At 37.1% G+C, this 14,270-nt stretch overlaps 1 protein-coding gene across 29 annotated transcripts in view; it reads right to left on the bottom strand.

The window, feature by feature from the left end:
- LOC106155075 (zonadhesin) overlaps positions 1-13,051 on the bottom strand; it is a 30,346-nt gene extending 17,295 nt beyond the window's left edge. For 15 of the 29 annotated variants that reach the window (XM_086999083.1, XM_086999067.1, XM_086999064.1 and 12 more), the window contains exons 1-14: positions 12,810-13,051; positions 8,953-9,183; positions 8,499-8,597; positions 8,185-8,244; positions 7,789-8,016; positions 7,103-7,306; positions 5,827-6,033; positions 5,053-5,250; positions 3,511-3,756; positions 2,299-2,553; positions 1,768-2,022; positions 1,267-1,521; positions 740-967; positions 105-314 (exon numbers count right to left, since the gene is read on the bottom strand). In XM_086999083.1, coding sequence (XP_086855209.1) covers positions 105-314; positions 740-967; positions 1,267-1,521; positions 1,768-2,022; positions 2,299-2,553; positions 3,511-3,756; positions 5,053-5,250; positions 5,827-6,033; positions 7,103-7,306; positions 7,789-8,016; positions 8,185-8,244; positions 8,499-8,597; positions 8,953-9,183; positions 12,810-13,029 — 2,896 coding nt within the window. In that variant the 5' untranslated portion in view covers positions 13,030-13,051. The remainder of the gene's footprint in view (positions 1-104; positions 315-739; positions 968-1,266; positions 1,522-1,767; positions 2,023-2,298; positions 2,554-3,510; positions 3,757-5,052; positions 5,251-5,826; positions 6,034-7,102; positions 7,307-7,788; positions 8,017-8,184; positions 8,245-8,498; positions 8,598-8,952; positions 9,184-12,809) is intronic. The other 14 variants (XM_086999054.1, XM_086999055.1, XM_086999057.1 and 11 more) reach the window with 14 other exon arrangements.
- Between the last annotated feature and the right edge of the window lie 1,219 nt (positions 13,052-14,270).

A 14,270-nucleotide genomic window follows, 5' to 3' on the forward strand; every position in this document is an offset into this window, starting at 1 on the left:
CATTCAGAAGTGTAACAGTGGCACCAACGAAGGAAGCATACAGAATTTGCAAGAATGGTTAATATGGCACCAAGCTTTTCAGTTTAACATACAAGCTTACTTACTTTGGCTGCCGCCACTACCACTAAGGGTCATCTGGCACTCCATCAGGGTTCGGCATTGTCCGTTGTGGAGGTAAGGCTTTGTGCTGGGACATTCACATCCAGACCGACATGGGGCGAAATTGTTGCAGTTTTGGTTCTGGTTAATGTTGTAACACGTTTTCACATCGCACTTTGACAGGCACTGCGTGAAAGTTTGCCCTCCGCTGCAAACTATTTGAAAAGGAAACAAAAAAGTAAATAATCGGAGACTTAGAATTGCGCCCTTCTCTTGTACAGTTGAGCACAATTCCCAATCTTCACAGCATATGCCTGTGTAAATCTCAAAGAAAATATCAATATTCTTTTTGTCAAATAGACATTTGAGACACATTTTGAAACTTTCTATATAAATGATACGATAACTGAAAAAGTAATGATTGTCAACACGGTATGTTTGGAAACTGTATCTGCAAGGGGTATTGGTTTTTAATAGCAGTTAGCCTCATCAGTATGGCAAACACAAGTATGGCAAGTGGAAGTAATCACTCAATACATAAAGGGAAGTTTGGCGGCTGAGTCAAACGTTGTTTTATGGCGACGGATTGTAACCTAGTTCCGACGGGATACACACTAAACTGAAACACTACTAACGCCACCTGTATTTGAAACTCCACTGGCTCCAGCGAAAAGCGTAGCACTGGCACCAGCAAAATTGATACACTGAGTCTGGGAGTAACATTGGTTATTATGCCAATATGGTTTATCAGATGGGCAAGCGCATCCAGCGCGACACGCCAAATTGCACGGTACACCAATGTTTGGTTGGTAGCATGTAGATGAGCATTGAGAAGCACACTGCTGGTAGGTCTGTCCGCCAGTGCATGCTGTAACGTAAATAAGCAGAATAAATAAGCTCAGCAACAGGACACATAATATTGTGCAATTAAAAAGCAGGTAAAAATACACTGATGAATCCCAAAGTGCATCTGAATCTATAGGTTAAATGTTAAACGTTATTTTGTTTACAATAAAAGACACACTCTGACTTGACAATTAACAAGTGGTAAAAAAAGGTGAAGCACTTCCATAAGCAAGGGTGGCGGAGTGGTGGAGTTGAAAGGCACATTGGTTATTTTGACAGTAAGCTTTATCAGTTAATCGAGGGACAGATATAAATATATACCCTGGGTTGAACCACCACTAATGCCACCTGTGTTTGAAGCTCCGCTAGATCCAGAGAAAAGTGTAGCACTGGCACCAGCAAAGTTTATACACTGTATCTGAGAGTAACATTGGTTATTATGCCAATAAGGTTTATCAGATGGACAAGCGCATCCAGCACGACACGCCAAATTACACGGTACGCCAATGTTTGGTTGGTAGCATGTGGATGAGCATTGAGAAGCACACTGCTGGTAGGTCTGTCCACCAGTGCAAGCTGTAAAACAACAAAGCAGAAGCGAGATAAGCTCAGCAACAGAACAGCAAGCCAAATAGGCCCGAGAAATTCATTGGTGCCTCCATATGGCTTATGTAATACATTTTTTTGTAAAAATGTAAGACACTCTGACTTGAGTAAAAGTTAGGGGAAAATGAAGCACTATAGCACCACCAAAAGAAGCACACGGAATCGGTTAATATAACAGTGAACTTATTATATGTAAAACAGAATGGATATACTTACACTGTGATGAATCACCACTAACACCACCTGTATTTGAAACTCCACTGGCCCCAGAGAAAAGCGTAGCACTAGCACCGGCAAAGGTGATACACTGTATCTGAGAGTAACATTGGTTATTATGCCAATATGGTTTATCAGATGGACAAGCACATCCAGCACGACACGCCCTATTACACGGCACGCCAATGTTTGGTTGGTAGCATGTAGATGAACATTGAGAAGCACACTGCTGGTAAGTCTGTCCACCAGTGCAAGCTGTAACGCAACGAAGCAAAAGCAAATAAGCTCAAAAAGCTCAAAAATTGAATTGTGTTTAATCAGAGCTGCTTTTCAAACTATTAAGTGCCATCGAGCAACTGCATGATTTATGGTAAATATAATATATATATCTCTGAATTTTATTCAATTTCAGGACCATTGACTTGAAAAACACTGACCACAGCAGAGGAAGCACACTGAATCTCAAAGGCACATTGGTTATTATGTCAGTAAGCTTTATCAATTAAGCGAGGAACAGATATAAATATATACCCTGGGTTGAACCACCACTAACGCCACCTGTGTTTGAAGCTCCGCTAGATCCAGAGAAAAGTGTAGCACTTGCTCCCGCGAAGTTTATACATTGTATCTGAGAGTAACATTGGTTATTATGCCAATATGGTTTATCAGATGGACAAGCACATCCAGCACGACATGCCAAATTACACGGTACGCCAATGTTTGGCTGGAAGCATGTAGATGAACACTGAGAAGCACACTGCTGGTAGGTCTGTCCACCAGTGCAAGCTGTAACGCAACAAAGCAGAAGCGAATAAGCTCAGCCATTGGTAAAATAACTGAAGAAACAACTGTATTGAACGACAATACATGTACGTGGCATTTTGACGTATTTCACAAAAATAGAGACGCGCAGTTTTACAGTATTTTGATGAAATTTCAGTGATAACATCAGCAGTAAATGGTTTAAAAGAATGAAGCAATAGTTAAAGTTAAATGAAAGCATCTAAAGCAAAAAAAGTAAAAATAAAAAGCGAGTTCTCTCACATACAGAAACTAAAATGTTACATGTAAAATTAAGGGACATATCACGCGTTTCTTCTAAATAGAAATTCTTTGCAAAGGTTTGCAAATGGCCTTAGATCCAATATCAAAGATTCTTTCTGCCCCATGTTGCACACGTTAAAGCTGTTGGTGGTCTAACATTGCCTTGGAATAGTTTAACTTATCCTGTCCTTATTCAATTTCAAACATTTGTACATCACGAAAACTTTATTATTATAGGCATACTTCGACTAATTACTTTAGTGATAGAAAAAAGTGAAACACTGCCTCAAGCATAGGATGAACATTGCATGTGCAAATACATTGGTTGTCATGGTGGTAATTATGTCTTATCAGTGGGAGTACATATTTGGTCAAAAACTCGATGGTACCAGCACATTATGTTAGTATAATATGGATGCACATTCAGAGCACGAAGTATATCTGACCTCCAGCGCAAACTTTAATGTAAAGTTGTGTTATTCATCAGGGTCACTCGTCAAAACGAAGGAGACCTAGAAGATAGGCCAGGCAGTACTTGATGCCTGTACATGATGCCATTGCCAACATCTATTAACAGCAATTTCATAAGTTTAAGGAAAATAAAAGGAATATAATTTTTTGAGAACTAACACCCAACATATCGTAAAAAAAAGTTGGATTTCCGTTCCATTTGGTTTTAAAAGAACAAGATATACATACACTGGGTTGAAACGCCACCTGTGTTTGACACTCCACTGGCTCCAGAGAAAAGTGTGGCACTGGCACGGGCAAAGGTGATACATTGTATCTGAGAGTAACATTGGTTATTATGCCAATAAGGTTTATCAGCGGGACAAGCACATCCAGCGCGGCATGGCAAAGTGCACGGCACGCCAATATTGGGTTGGTAGCATGTAGATGAGCACTGAGAAGCACACTGCTGGTAGGTCTGTCCGCCAGTACATGCTGTAACGGAAGAAAATAAAAATATAGATAAAACAACGAAAGAAATTGCAGAGATGAATGACATCATATGCTCCTCTTGATGTTTACATGAAGATAGTAAGCAATGTAAAACGGTTAATGATCTTTGATTAGACACGCTGTCAATGACACCCTAGTTAAAAACGTCTAAAAGCACCGGACAAAAAGACTAACATCAACGAAATAATACTGTAATCATTACAAACGTATTAAGTATTTCTAATCATTGCACGGAATGTTTTGTTAAAATTCTGTGTTCTTTACTTTAAACTTGAAAGGATAAGTATCGTTAACTCATCTAAGCTGAATGTACACTGAGTGTCTAGTAAATTATATTAAAAAAGAATGAATTAAGTTAACACGCTGTTACAGTTCTAGAACAAAAGGGTATAAATTAATCATCAGTAATAATTGACAGTATAGAAGTTGGGTTACACCATTTAGATATTTTCAAGCAGCATGCTTTCTGACAAGGATATAGATGACAGATAGCAAATAGATAAAAAAAAAAAAAAGAAGAAGATAGTAACACCACAGTTATGTCTACCTGTAAAGCAAACCATATTGTGAAACTGGTGATCATATATATTAATTCACATGTTAGAAAGTAATATTGCATATCTTATCTATAAATGAGGAAAATGATACTATGATGAACCTGCAATTGTACGGCACTGAAAATGCCATAGCTTGCATGGCAATTATGATTCAACGCCCTTGCATCCAGTAATCCCAACTCATGCATTTCTTGTCGCCTTTAAATGTATATTGACGGCTAGGGAGACACGGTGGGTGTTGTTATCGCTGTTGTCGTTTCTTGCCCTTTAAAACTCCACCGCTGTAGCATAGACAGGACTTCGTGTACCCTGTATATTGTGTCACGTCACTGATGTTAATGGGCTCACTTCCAGCATTAAAACGCTACGTAATCTAACTGGTTATGATTGTATTAGAAAAAGGCATAAGCACACTTCTGCCTGATATTCAACCAATTTTCAAAGAGGTATGAAAAAATACATTTAGATTGTTGGGAGTATTTGTTATGGGAAACAGAGTTTATAAATTATCTCAAAATGCGAAAGTTGATTTGCAATGCCTCCAAAACATTTTCTTTGGTTGTCGATAAGTGTGTTAATAGGTATCCAAACATCAAAATAAACTCAGAAGTTAGTTAAATCATCTGCTGAATGTTGTACATAAATATCTCAAAGCTATTCAAACAGTTTTGTTATTGTCAGGCTGAGAGATGTCAGTAAGCACACGATAAACTGAGCTTACAATAGATGATTCCTCCCGTACCAGAAGAACCAGGCGGACACTGATTTTCCTGGATGCACAATCCGTTATAATTGATAGGACGATACGATGGACACTGACAGCGTGGGACGCATGATTGAGTGCATCGAGGTCGCCTGTTTATGCAGGTGGCAGTGCAGGCAGACCCACACTGCGTGTATATCTGTCCTCCACTGCAAACTAAAACACGCTATTTGTATTTAACACCAGTAATGTTACAAATAACAGTTATAACATACAGATTGGTACAACAAAGACTGGTTCAGATACAATAGTGGTTGGCAGTGGAAATGCATGGAATTGTGTTTTTTTTTTTTAAGTATACGTGTATATGGTGGCTCTATATTTAATCCGTTTGTTCGTTAGATTTACTATTGGAAACGTAAAACCGAAATTAACATCTTCTGTTAATTTTGCCCTATAAAAGTAAAGTTCATCAAAATATGTCTAAATTAGACTAAGATGACTAAATTAAAAATATTTCACCCTCAATTCATTTTCTTATCTCCCCTTCGCCAGATTTAGATGAGTTTCACCAGACTAAAGTTAAACCGATGTTACAAGTCCCATGCCTGTTAACTGAAGTGACATTCATTTTCTACAAGTTAACAACCACCTCAATCGTCTGCATCCATTGGTGCTGCATCTATGAATAATTATCTCCATTTAGCTTTCCCTGTAAAATGCGTTTTCCATAAAACGAAAGTGTTCCACGACGGAATAGATAAACCATGTATTATAAAATTGTTCGCTTACATACGGAGCCGCTGTTCTGAGATGAGATCCAACGGATTCTACTTGGACACTGGTACGCTTGGATGCATTGTCCATTGTGAATTACTGGTTTACTGAATGGACACTGACATCGCTGTACACACTGGCCCGTGCACTTGGGGTTTGGGTTGTCACACGTGCGAATGCATGCTGACCCACAGCGAGTGAACACCTGACCACCGCTACATCCTACACCAAGTAAATGCAATCATCTGACAACTAGATTAATACACACATTCTACACTACACAAGTCTGTGCAAGGTGGAGCAGTGTCTAATTGTATCTTATACCTTCCCGTGTAACAGCCGTTAATTGGTATCGGAGAACAATATTGGGGGGTTTAAGACGGTCTGTTATTATCAATCTGTGCAACTGTCTAGGAAATAGTATTTTTCCTGTTAAATCTCCGTTTTAATTACCACTTTCACCTTGCATAGACCTTCATGTCGATATGGAATATAGAGTCCAATTTTGGGGAAAAAAAACAAGGAAAACTTTAAAACAAAATACTGCTCTTCAGGGATTCACCGTTTTTGTACATCGTTCATTCAAAAATGGATTGTCCATTTTTGAATGAACAATGCGCAGTAAGAGTAAAAGGGGACAGTGTATGGGATTTCCGTGTTTTTAATAACTTTGGGATAGCCTTTAGTAATGTCCAAATGCACACTGGATCGTTCTTTGGAAAGAATACTAATATCCTGTTGCATAAAATAAAATACAAGAAAAACGACATCGTTTATATGGCTTAACCAAAATGGAGGAGTGGTCCTACATGTAAAATTAGTACAAATATTATTGTATTTCGTCGCACCAAAATCCCGTTAACAGTCCCTATAAAATTATTTGCGACCCATTTATATTCAACATACTTATTATATCAGAAACATTCAGGGTTTAAAGCATACTATCAAGATTCTAACTAAATTCTCTAAATACTCTGTATTGTTCTTTTACCTTTTTAAAGGTATTAGTTAAAACTTCTATTCAAATATAATTCTAGTAGATTCTATTCATATACTCTACTAATAGTTTGGTTTAGATCTAGTACTGTATGACTACCAATGAGATCATACAAAACTAAGCATGCACCCAAATCTTATTCCTACACATTTTACTTTATATTTGGTTTTGAGGGGTTTTGACTATTTTCTAGATTTTCAGGGTAAAGATAAGCATCTGTCATTGGGCAATTCCCTGTGGTTGTAGGTATTTTTCAAAAGCACATTTAATCTAGGTCTATTTCTTAGAGCTTACTTGTAGGGGCGACCCCGGATATCCCGACATCGGTTCCACCTGGGCATTGGTTTTCTTCAACACACTGCCCATTGTGATATATCGGTTTTGAAAATGGGCATTGACATCTTGCAACGCACTGCTGAGTGCAAGCAATATTCCTTCTCTGGCAGGTGCGGGTGCATGCTGAGCCACACTGCGTAAAAAACTGACCGCCGCTACAAGCTGAAGTAAGCAGGCGAATTCACAGACTAGCTTATAAGGGAAATGTTTTTGTGTCTTTGACTACACGTGTCGAGTGCATAAGCACTAAGTCAACTGAATTCATCTAGAGACACATGCTCAATTTTTTTCCATTTTTCCTATTGAAAATTAGATGACCCTTCATTTTATGGAGAAGCTAATAATGAACATAAAGGAAATAGTGCTTTTAATTAGCAGACATGTTCCATATCTAACTATACAAGGTTGATGTTTTTGCACGCACGATTGCAAGAAGAACCACATATTACAAATACTTGACATGATGTTAATTGACAAAGTATATACGGGGCTGTGTACTTATACATGTGAGGGACACAAGCGGTAACAACATTTGTACAAATGAATTACACATACAGGTTTCGTGTGCACATAAACGTTGGGCAATGCAACGTGTAGGTAATCAACTATGCCACGACATCGCAAACATTCAAATGACAACTTACTTGTACCTGACCCAAGATTGTTTATACCGGTGTTAATTCCAGCGATGCTTCCAGAGGAACCTGATGGACATTGTGAAATGCACCTGTTTTGGTGAAAGAATGGGGCGGAAGGTGGACACTGACAACGTGCTACACACTGATTTCCCAGGTTGCACTGCTGGCTGGGAGAGGCACATGTTCTGGTACATGGCGAACCACAGGTTGTATAAATTTGTCCCCCGGAACATGCTAAAAAGATAGAATTAAGATTTGACATAGTGGTTGATAGTTTGAGAGTATTTATGAGAAACAAGGTTTATTTTGCAATGAAAACGGGCTGTTATCTTCAAGGATAAGTCAATATATCTTGATTTATCAAACATTTGCATAGCCACAATGGTGTGAAGTTGTTCTTACTCTGACTGCCACTTATCAGCTGCCCGTTTGCATTATAAATTTGTCCTTGTTGACCGATACCTAAAAGCAAGTAGGTAAGGCCATGTTAAAGATATCAAATGTATCAATATTTTTCTTTTCATGCAGATACAAATACCCAAAATATAGTATTCCAATCGAGCATTATTATCTTGAAAATTATCATTTCATTTTGAATTATAGCATTGTAGTTTGACTGTCACATTATATCTAGTTTGATTTATTATTAAAAGAACAGATAAAATTACCTATGTATCGTAATTTGAGCCCTACTGTTAAAATGGACACATACGTACCTTGATTTTGTCCAAACTGATTCTGGTTGAATTGATTCTGGTTCAATTGGTTCTGCTGGACTGAGCCTAGACGGCGTTGTTGGTTCAGTTGGAGTGCAACTAACATTGGAAAATGATCAGTTTACCAAAAAATGTGCAGAAATTCATTTTTTGGGTTATTCCTACAGATTACCTTGATCATTAATTAAATTTTGAAGTGATAAGACCTCAAACAAATCTACGTTACAGGTCATTCATATTCACTGCCTGTGGCTTTTTTGTGATGTCGAGTTGGGCCCTGTGCAAATGTCGATTCTATAAATTCTACTAGAAAAACGCTGATCAACATTTTCACAAAGGAAACTTAGCATGCGACGAATGCACCATTCAATTAATGACTATATAAATTGATATCCATGCACATTAAAAGCAACAAGAAGTATTTAAACAACTTTCTTCACTAATTTTAACTAACGTTGTCTGGTCTGTTCCCCGCATTGAGCTCCACGCCCATCTGAAAGAAGGGTACATGGGTTCTGTGTATCTGGATATTGGTCGCTTCTCCCGTACTCATCAGGTACACCCGTACCACGGGCACAGGACATGGCGTTGGCCTCAAATCCTCCCAAACCGAGAGTACATTTGTAAAATATGCAGTGGTTGTTCATATCCTTGACAAATTGTCCGTCGCGCTGACATGGTGCCGCTGAATTCAGAAAAAAGAGCAAGTAAGTGGTGATCAGCATTATTGGTTTTCAAGGAAAATTGCAACATAATTTTTATTATGTCACTTTGGTATTAGGCCATCTATTTTATGCATCTGCCAAAATTTAAGTTAAATTAGTATACAACCGAGATAATGGCTTTTTAAATTTGAATGAAAGAATTAAACGAAAAACAATTAGCATAATGATTTTTCTCCGTATTTCTTTTCAAATTCAATCTTTATAAAGTTCATATTGTAAATCGCGTATAATGATCTTTTAGCTAATAAAAACACATCTCCTGTCAACTTGCTTTGCATTTGGAGACATGAAAAGACATTCCCGTTATACAAAACCCTACCCATCTTCTAAATTCCAACTCTTTTCATTATATTTTTTGATAGTTGAGATATTGTTAACGTGACAAAACACGCCACGAGTTCAAGAAAAAAGAAATAAAACTAAACATTTTCAACGTCAACAGCATTACTTTGACCTTGACGAAACCGCAAGTTCAGGTTTAATAGTCAATCAGCAACTTTTCCCGGGGGAAAACGCATAAGGATGTTATTAAATAAATCTAGGGATGTTATTAAATAAATTTTATATTGTCCTTGTGTATTGGCACCAATTCTGTACACATTATGAATACGTCAGGATCATTTCCATAAGAACAACGATAAGGAGAAGACGATTCAAAATTATAGGCTTTTGTTAATAGAGAATAGTGACTCATTAAAAGAAGGTGGTCAATTAAGGGGGTCTGCAGGTAAGAATTATTTGGCTACAGACACGATGTGACACTACCACATTTTCTGTCACGCAAATGATATTTTAATCAAGCATTTGAGTGTTATCTCGTATATTCGATCAAATTTCTCACACAGGAGGAAGGGCACAATGAAAATATGCGTTCATAACAAACTTGGTGCGTATGAAAAATATGTTGCGTATTTTCTAATTAAATAAATATAGTAATTATTTGCACCCATTATGAAAATATTCTGATGAGGTAAACTGCAGCATTGATTGAAGTCTGTATGCAAAATAAAAGCCCTCCATGGAAAATTTGGATCTTAGCAATATGACCTTTTTATATCTGCAGAAGAATGGGCCTTATAAAACCTGGGTGGGAATTTATCGTTTGCAAGCAATCAGATTAAGAAGAAGAATAATAAGATTAAATCTACCACATTTGAACTGCTCGATTGTGCCTTAGGTAATACAAGTAGAAGACTTCAGTCCAAAATTGTATTTGTCCTTTTTTTATCCCCTTGATATTATTACATGACAGTGTTGCGCGTTCTACCTTGCCTATTATTTGCACTTCTTTTGCCAAATACGGTGATGTTCTCAGTTAGAGAAAACTGGACCCCCCCCCCCCCCCACACACACACACACACACACCTCGGAAGACAATTTCTGAACTTTTAAACGCTTACGGTGATAAGGTATCTTATTACAACTGGAAAAACGTCTTTAAGCGCAATTGTACGTGATTAATCACAGCAGGGAAGGAAAACATGTTAATAAATCTTCTGAACAGGGATTAAATACAATGCATTTTCATTTTCTTTGAAATTTTCAAGAAATATCTGCATGTCGTGACAGAAGTGTTCAAGTGGGTGTGTCGAAAAGTAAGCAACTATCCAAACATATTGACTTATCAATTAGATATCAACATGTCCATTGTGCCGGGTATTGACCGACTGGTGGATCAGTGTGTAGGTAAGCCGCTTTGTATAAGTTACTCTCATATCAGTTTCCATCTTATATATAACAAGCTGGCCAATTACATTGCCATTAGAAAAGATTGAAAACGATAACCAGCGATATGGACACCGCGACTCCACGGAAATGGTCTTCAATTTTGTAACCACTTAACAGACGCTGTATAAACTACGTGAGTGCCACTTAACATTTTCCGTTAACAAGGCCTAATTTATTGCATCGTTGCATGTACCGCTATGATGCCTATCTAACACCGGTATTTAACTGGAAGTCGTAATTTCCTTGCACATTTTAATCGTTGCTAATAGCTCATTGAGATCTGTTAAAGTATTATACATTAAAGGAAAAATATATTATATTATATTATATTATATTATATTATATTATATTATATTATGATTTGTAAAGCTATGCTTTGTCACAAGCGAGAAATAGAGAATGAAACAATTACAGAGTTATTCAAATACACTTTGGAACAGCTTTTTGAGGAAATCAGTGGAGATGGGGATATGCTCCTGGCGTATCAAATATTAAATTAAACCTAGTATGATATGTGAAAAACCAAAAGTACATACAAAAGACAAATGAGATTTTTTTAGATGTTTTGATATTAGATATGATATTAAATATACTATGTATATTCAATTCTCTTGACAAAAATAACAATTTATTTGATATCAACAATCAAACCACCTCTGACCGATTCACTTGTGACATGCTTTGGTTAAGTACCATATGGTTTATGAAGGCTTAATTACTATGAAAATGGTCACGATCTGACCGCGGTCACACGCTCGAGTTTATCAAGGTAGTCTCGTGCCAATTCGGAGCCAGTTAACATCCTATCAGTTTAACGCTTCGACACGGTCGGGCGATAATTATAAACCTCGACGGGGAAATAGCTGGTAAATCTTGAAACAAGCAGTTTGGTAACAGACCTGGTAAATAAACCAGTTAGACTTGCAAATACTGCCTAACTGACTGGTGATTCAACTGAGAATCCAAACCGGGTTCTAAATAGGCATTATTTCATATATACTTACATCTCAAGCTTGTCGGTTGAAAGACATCGGCAATGTTTGCGTGGAAAGGTGAATGGATTTTTTTACTTCTTTTGTGCAATTATAAATACATCATAATCCTTCCATTTTAACTTATTGTGAACTGTAGAATTCTGGCATAGAATAGAATGAAAAACGCGGTTGTGTCCCTAAAAGAAAGTTCCCAACACGTCATATAAGGATATTGCGACTTGTAGAGTTTCAAAGAAGTTAAAACTCGCGTGTTCTTTCTTTCAGCTTCATATAGAGAATATTGTGTTTAACAATAATAAGATGTAACAATAATACATCCAGACCAAATAAATCTTGTCAATCTTGAATCAAATTTTTAAAACGATCTTTTCAGAAGGCAAGGGTATTTAGTTTTCCATCAAAGAACAGTGAAGCAGTTTCAGATGGTGTATCAAACAACTATTGACATATTACAGCCAAATCAAATAATTCCTTGGCGAGAAATACTACATGAAGCGTATTTTAATCGCGCTTTCGATATTTTTATTTAATTATTTTATTTACATGTTTATTTATTTATTTTATTTTATTTTTTGCTCATACTTAGCTTCACGTGAAGAACCATAATTTCGCTCTTTCCTACCGAAATACATTTTCATCTATTGTCATCATTTATCTCTGTATGCATAATCTCGAATCTCTGTTGTGTTTTCATTTCAGCTACTTACGTAGTTTAATTGTTTAAAACAGATCATTTACGCCTTACCATTGTTCTTAAACACAGTTTCATTTTAATATAAAAAAGACTGGTCTTTCTTCCTGGCTCGCATCATACAAGTCAGATGGTTCTACTGTAGATATTAGTTTTTGAAAAGAAATCTTACCTGGTGCCGGCTGCATGGAGATCCCACTCATCCCCTGCTGTTGTTGCTGCTGCTGTTGTTGTTGCTGCTGCTGCAATCTTTGTTGCTGCAACAACAGCTGCTGCTGCTGTTGTACAGTAAGAAAGTTCTGTTGTTGTTGTGTAAACGGATTCTGTTGTGCAACAGTCCTGTGCACAACACAACTTAACAGCAACAGGAGGGAGAGTTTCATCTGACCCATCGTGGTTACTGAAATGTTCTTCTGTAAAATGTTTCTCTTTTATAGTGCTGGCTGGCGCCCGGTATTTCTAATTAAGGGGGTATGGCAGGGCAACAGCTCTTTATTATTTTCTTTGTAGAAAATATGCCGTTGACATTTTCTACTTATATTAAGATCTGATATTGAAATCGGTCATGAAATCATTAAGGATTTAGCTGTGTTTTACCCTCTCATGCCTCAAGAGACAACCAACCAATGCATCCATCAAGACAGGACTGTCTCTGTAGGAGCTGAAATATGGCGTGTCAGGAGAAGATGATCGTTACAATTACTGTAATTGAGAGTCAAATATCTCTCCATCAATTCTTTTCTCTCACAGAAAGTTAAGGAAGTGAATCCGTGATGATATCACGTTTAAGAGCGTTTTTCTCTTACTTTACGTTTTTAATGCAGTTCATAATTTTGCAAAACTAAAAAGTGAATAATCCAATTTAAAGATGCCCTGATGTACCGTATATTATAAACAATATATATAGCCTCGCGCTCTGGCTTTGACAGCGAATTGAAGTTGTGAAAAAAGGCGAGATGTTAGTGTTGGAGTTAAGATAAAGTGCTAAATAGCAGTGGTGACCATTTTATATTAACTTTTATTTTATGCTCATACAGATTTTAAAAACCCAGATATTTAAACATTTTCATCAACTTGCACCACAACAAGTTATATAAAGTATGGCAGTTTACATAGGACTGACACTATCACGCGTGTCTGATTACGGTGCTTTGAGTCCCGATCAGGTATACAATTACCGTATTACGGACGAGATAGAATCAGCCGGTGTCAGGCACTCTGAAATTATAAGGTCTCATCGTCAGTTGATTTGCTTTACGAAACACGTATGACCTCCACAACCTTTATGTTCAACTAGCTTAACAAACGAAACAAGTTGAAAGTGCTATACGAGTGTATTAGATGAGCAGCTGTTCACCATTTAGAATGCCCTCTAGAATTTAAAACCCTACACAATTTTTATTGTGCCTCAACCCTTTTTTCTCTTTTTCCAGAATTATAAAAAATTGGAATATTTCGAAGTCATGTAGTATTAATCATAACAATTGGAAAATGCCCCAAAGGCAGATTGCAGTAGCTGTAGGAATTTATATCACGAAACACGATGCTTTTTCCTTTAGAGAATTAAAAAATATTTCCTTTTTCTCTAGTTCTATGTTCAAACTTTAGAAAAAAAATGGATGCACAGGCACAT

This window comes from Lingula anatina, chromosome 1 (genome assembly GCF_051362555.1).
Source record: "Lingula anatina isolate TDL-2025a chromosome 1, LinAna3.0, whole genome shotgun sequence".
Classification (NCBI taxonomy): Eukaryota; Metazoa; Brachiopoda; class Lingulata; order Lingulida; family Lingulidae; genus Lingula; species Lingula anatina.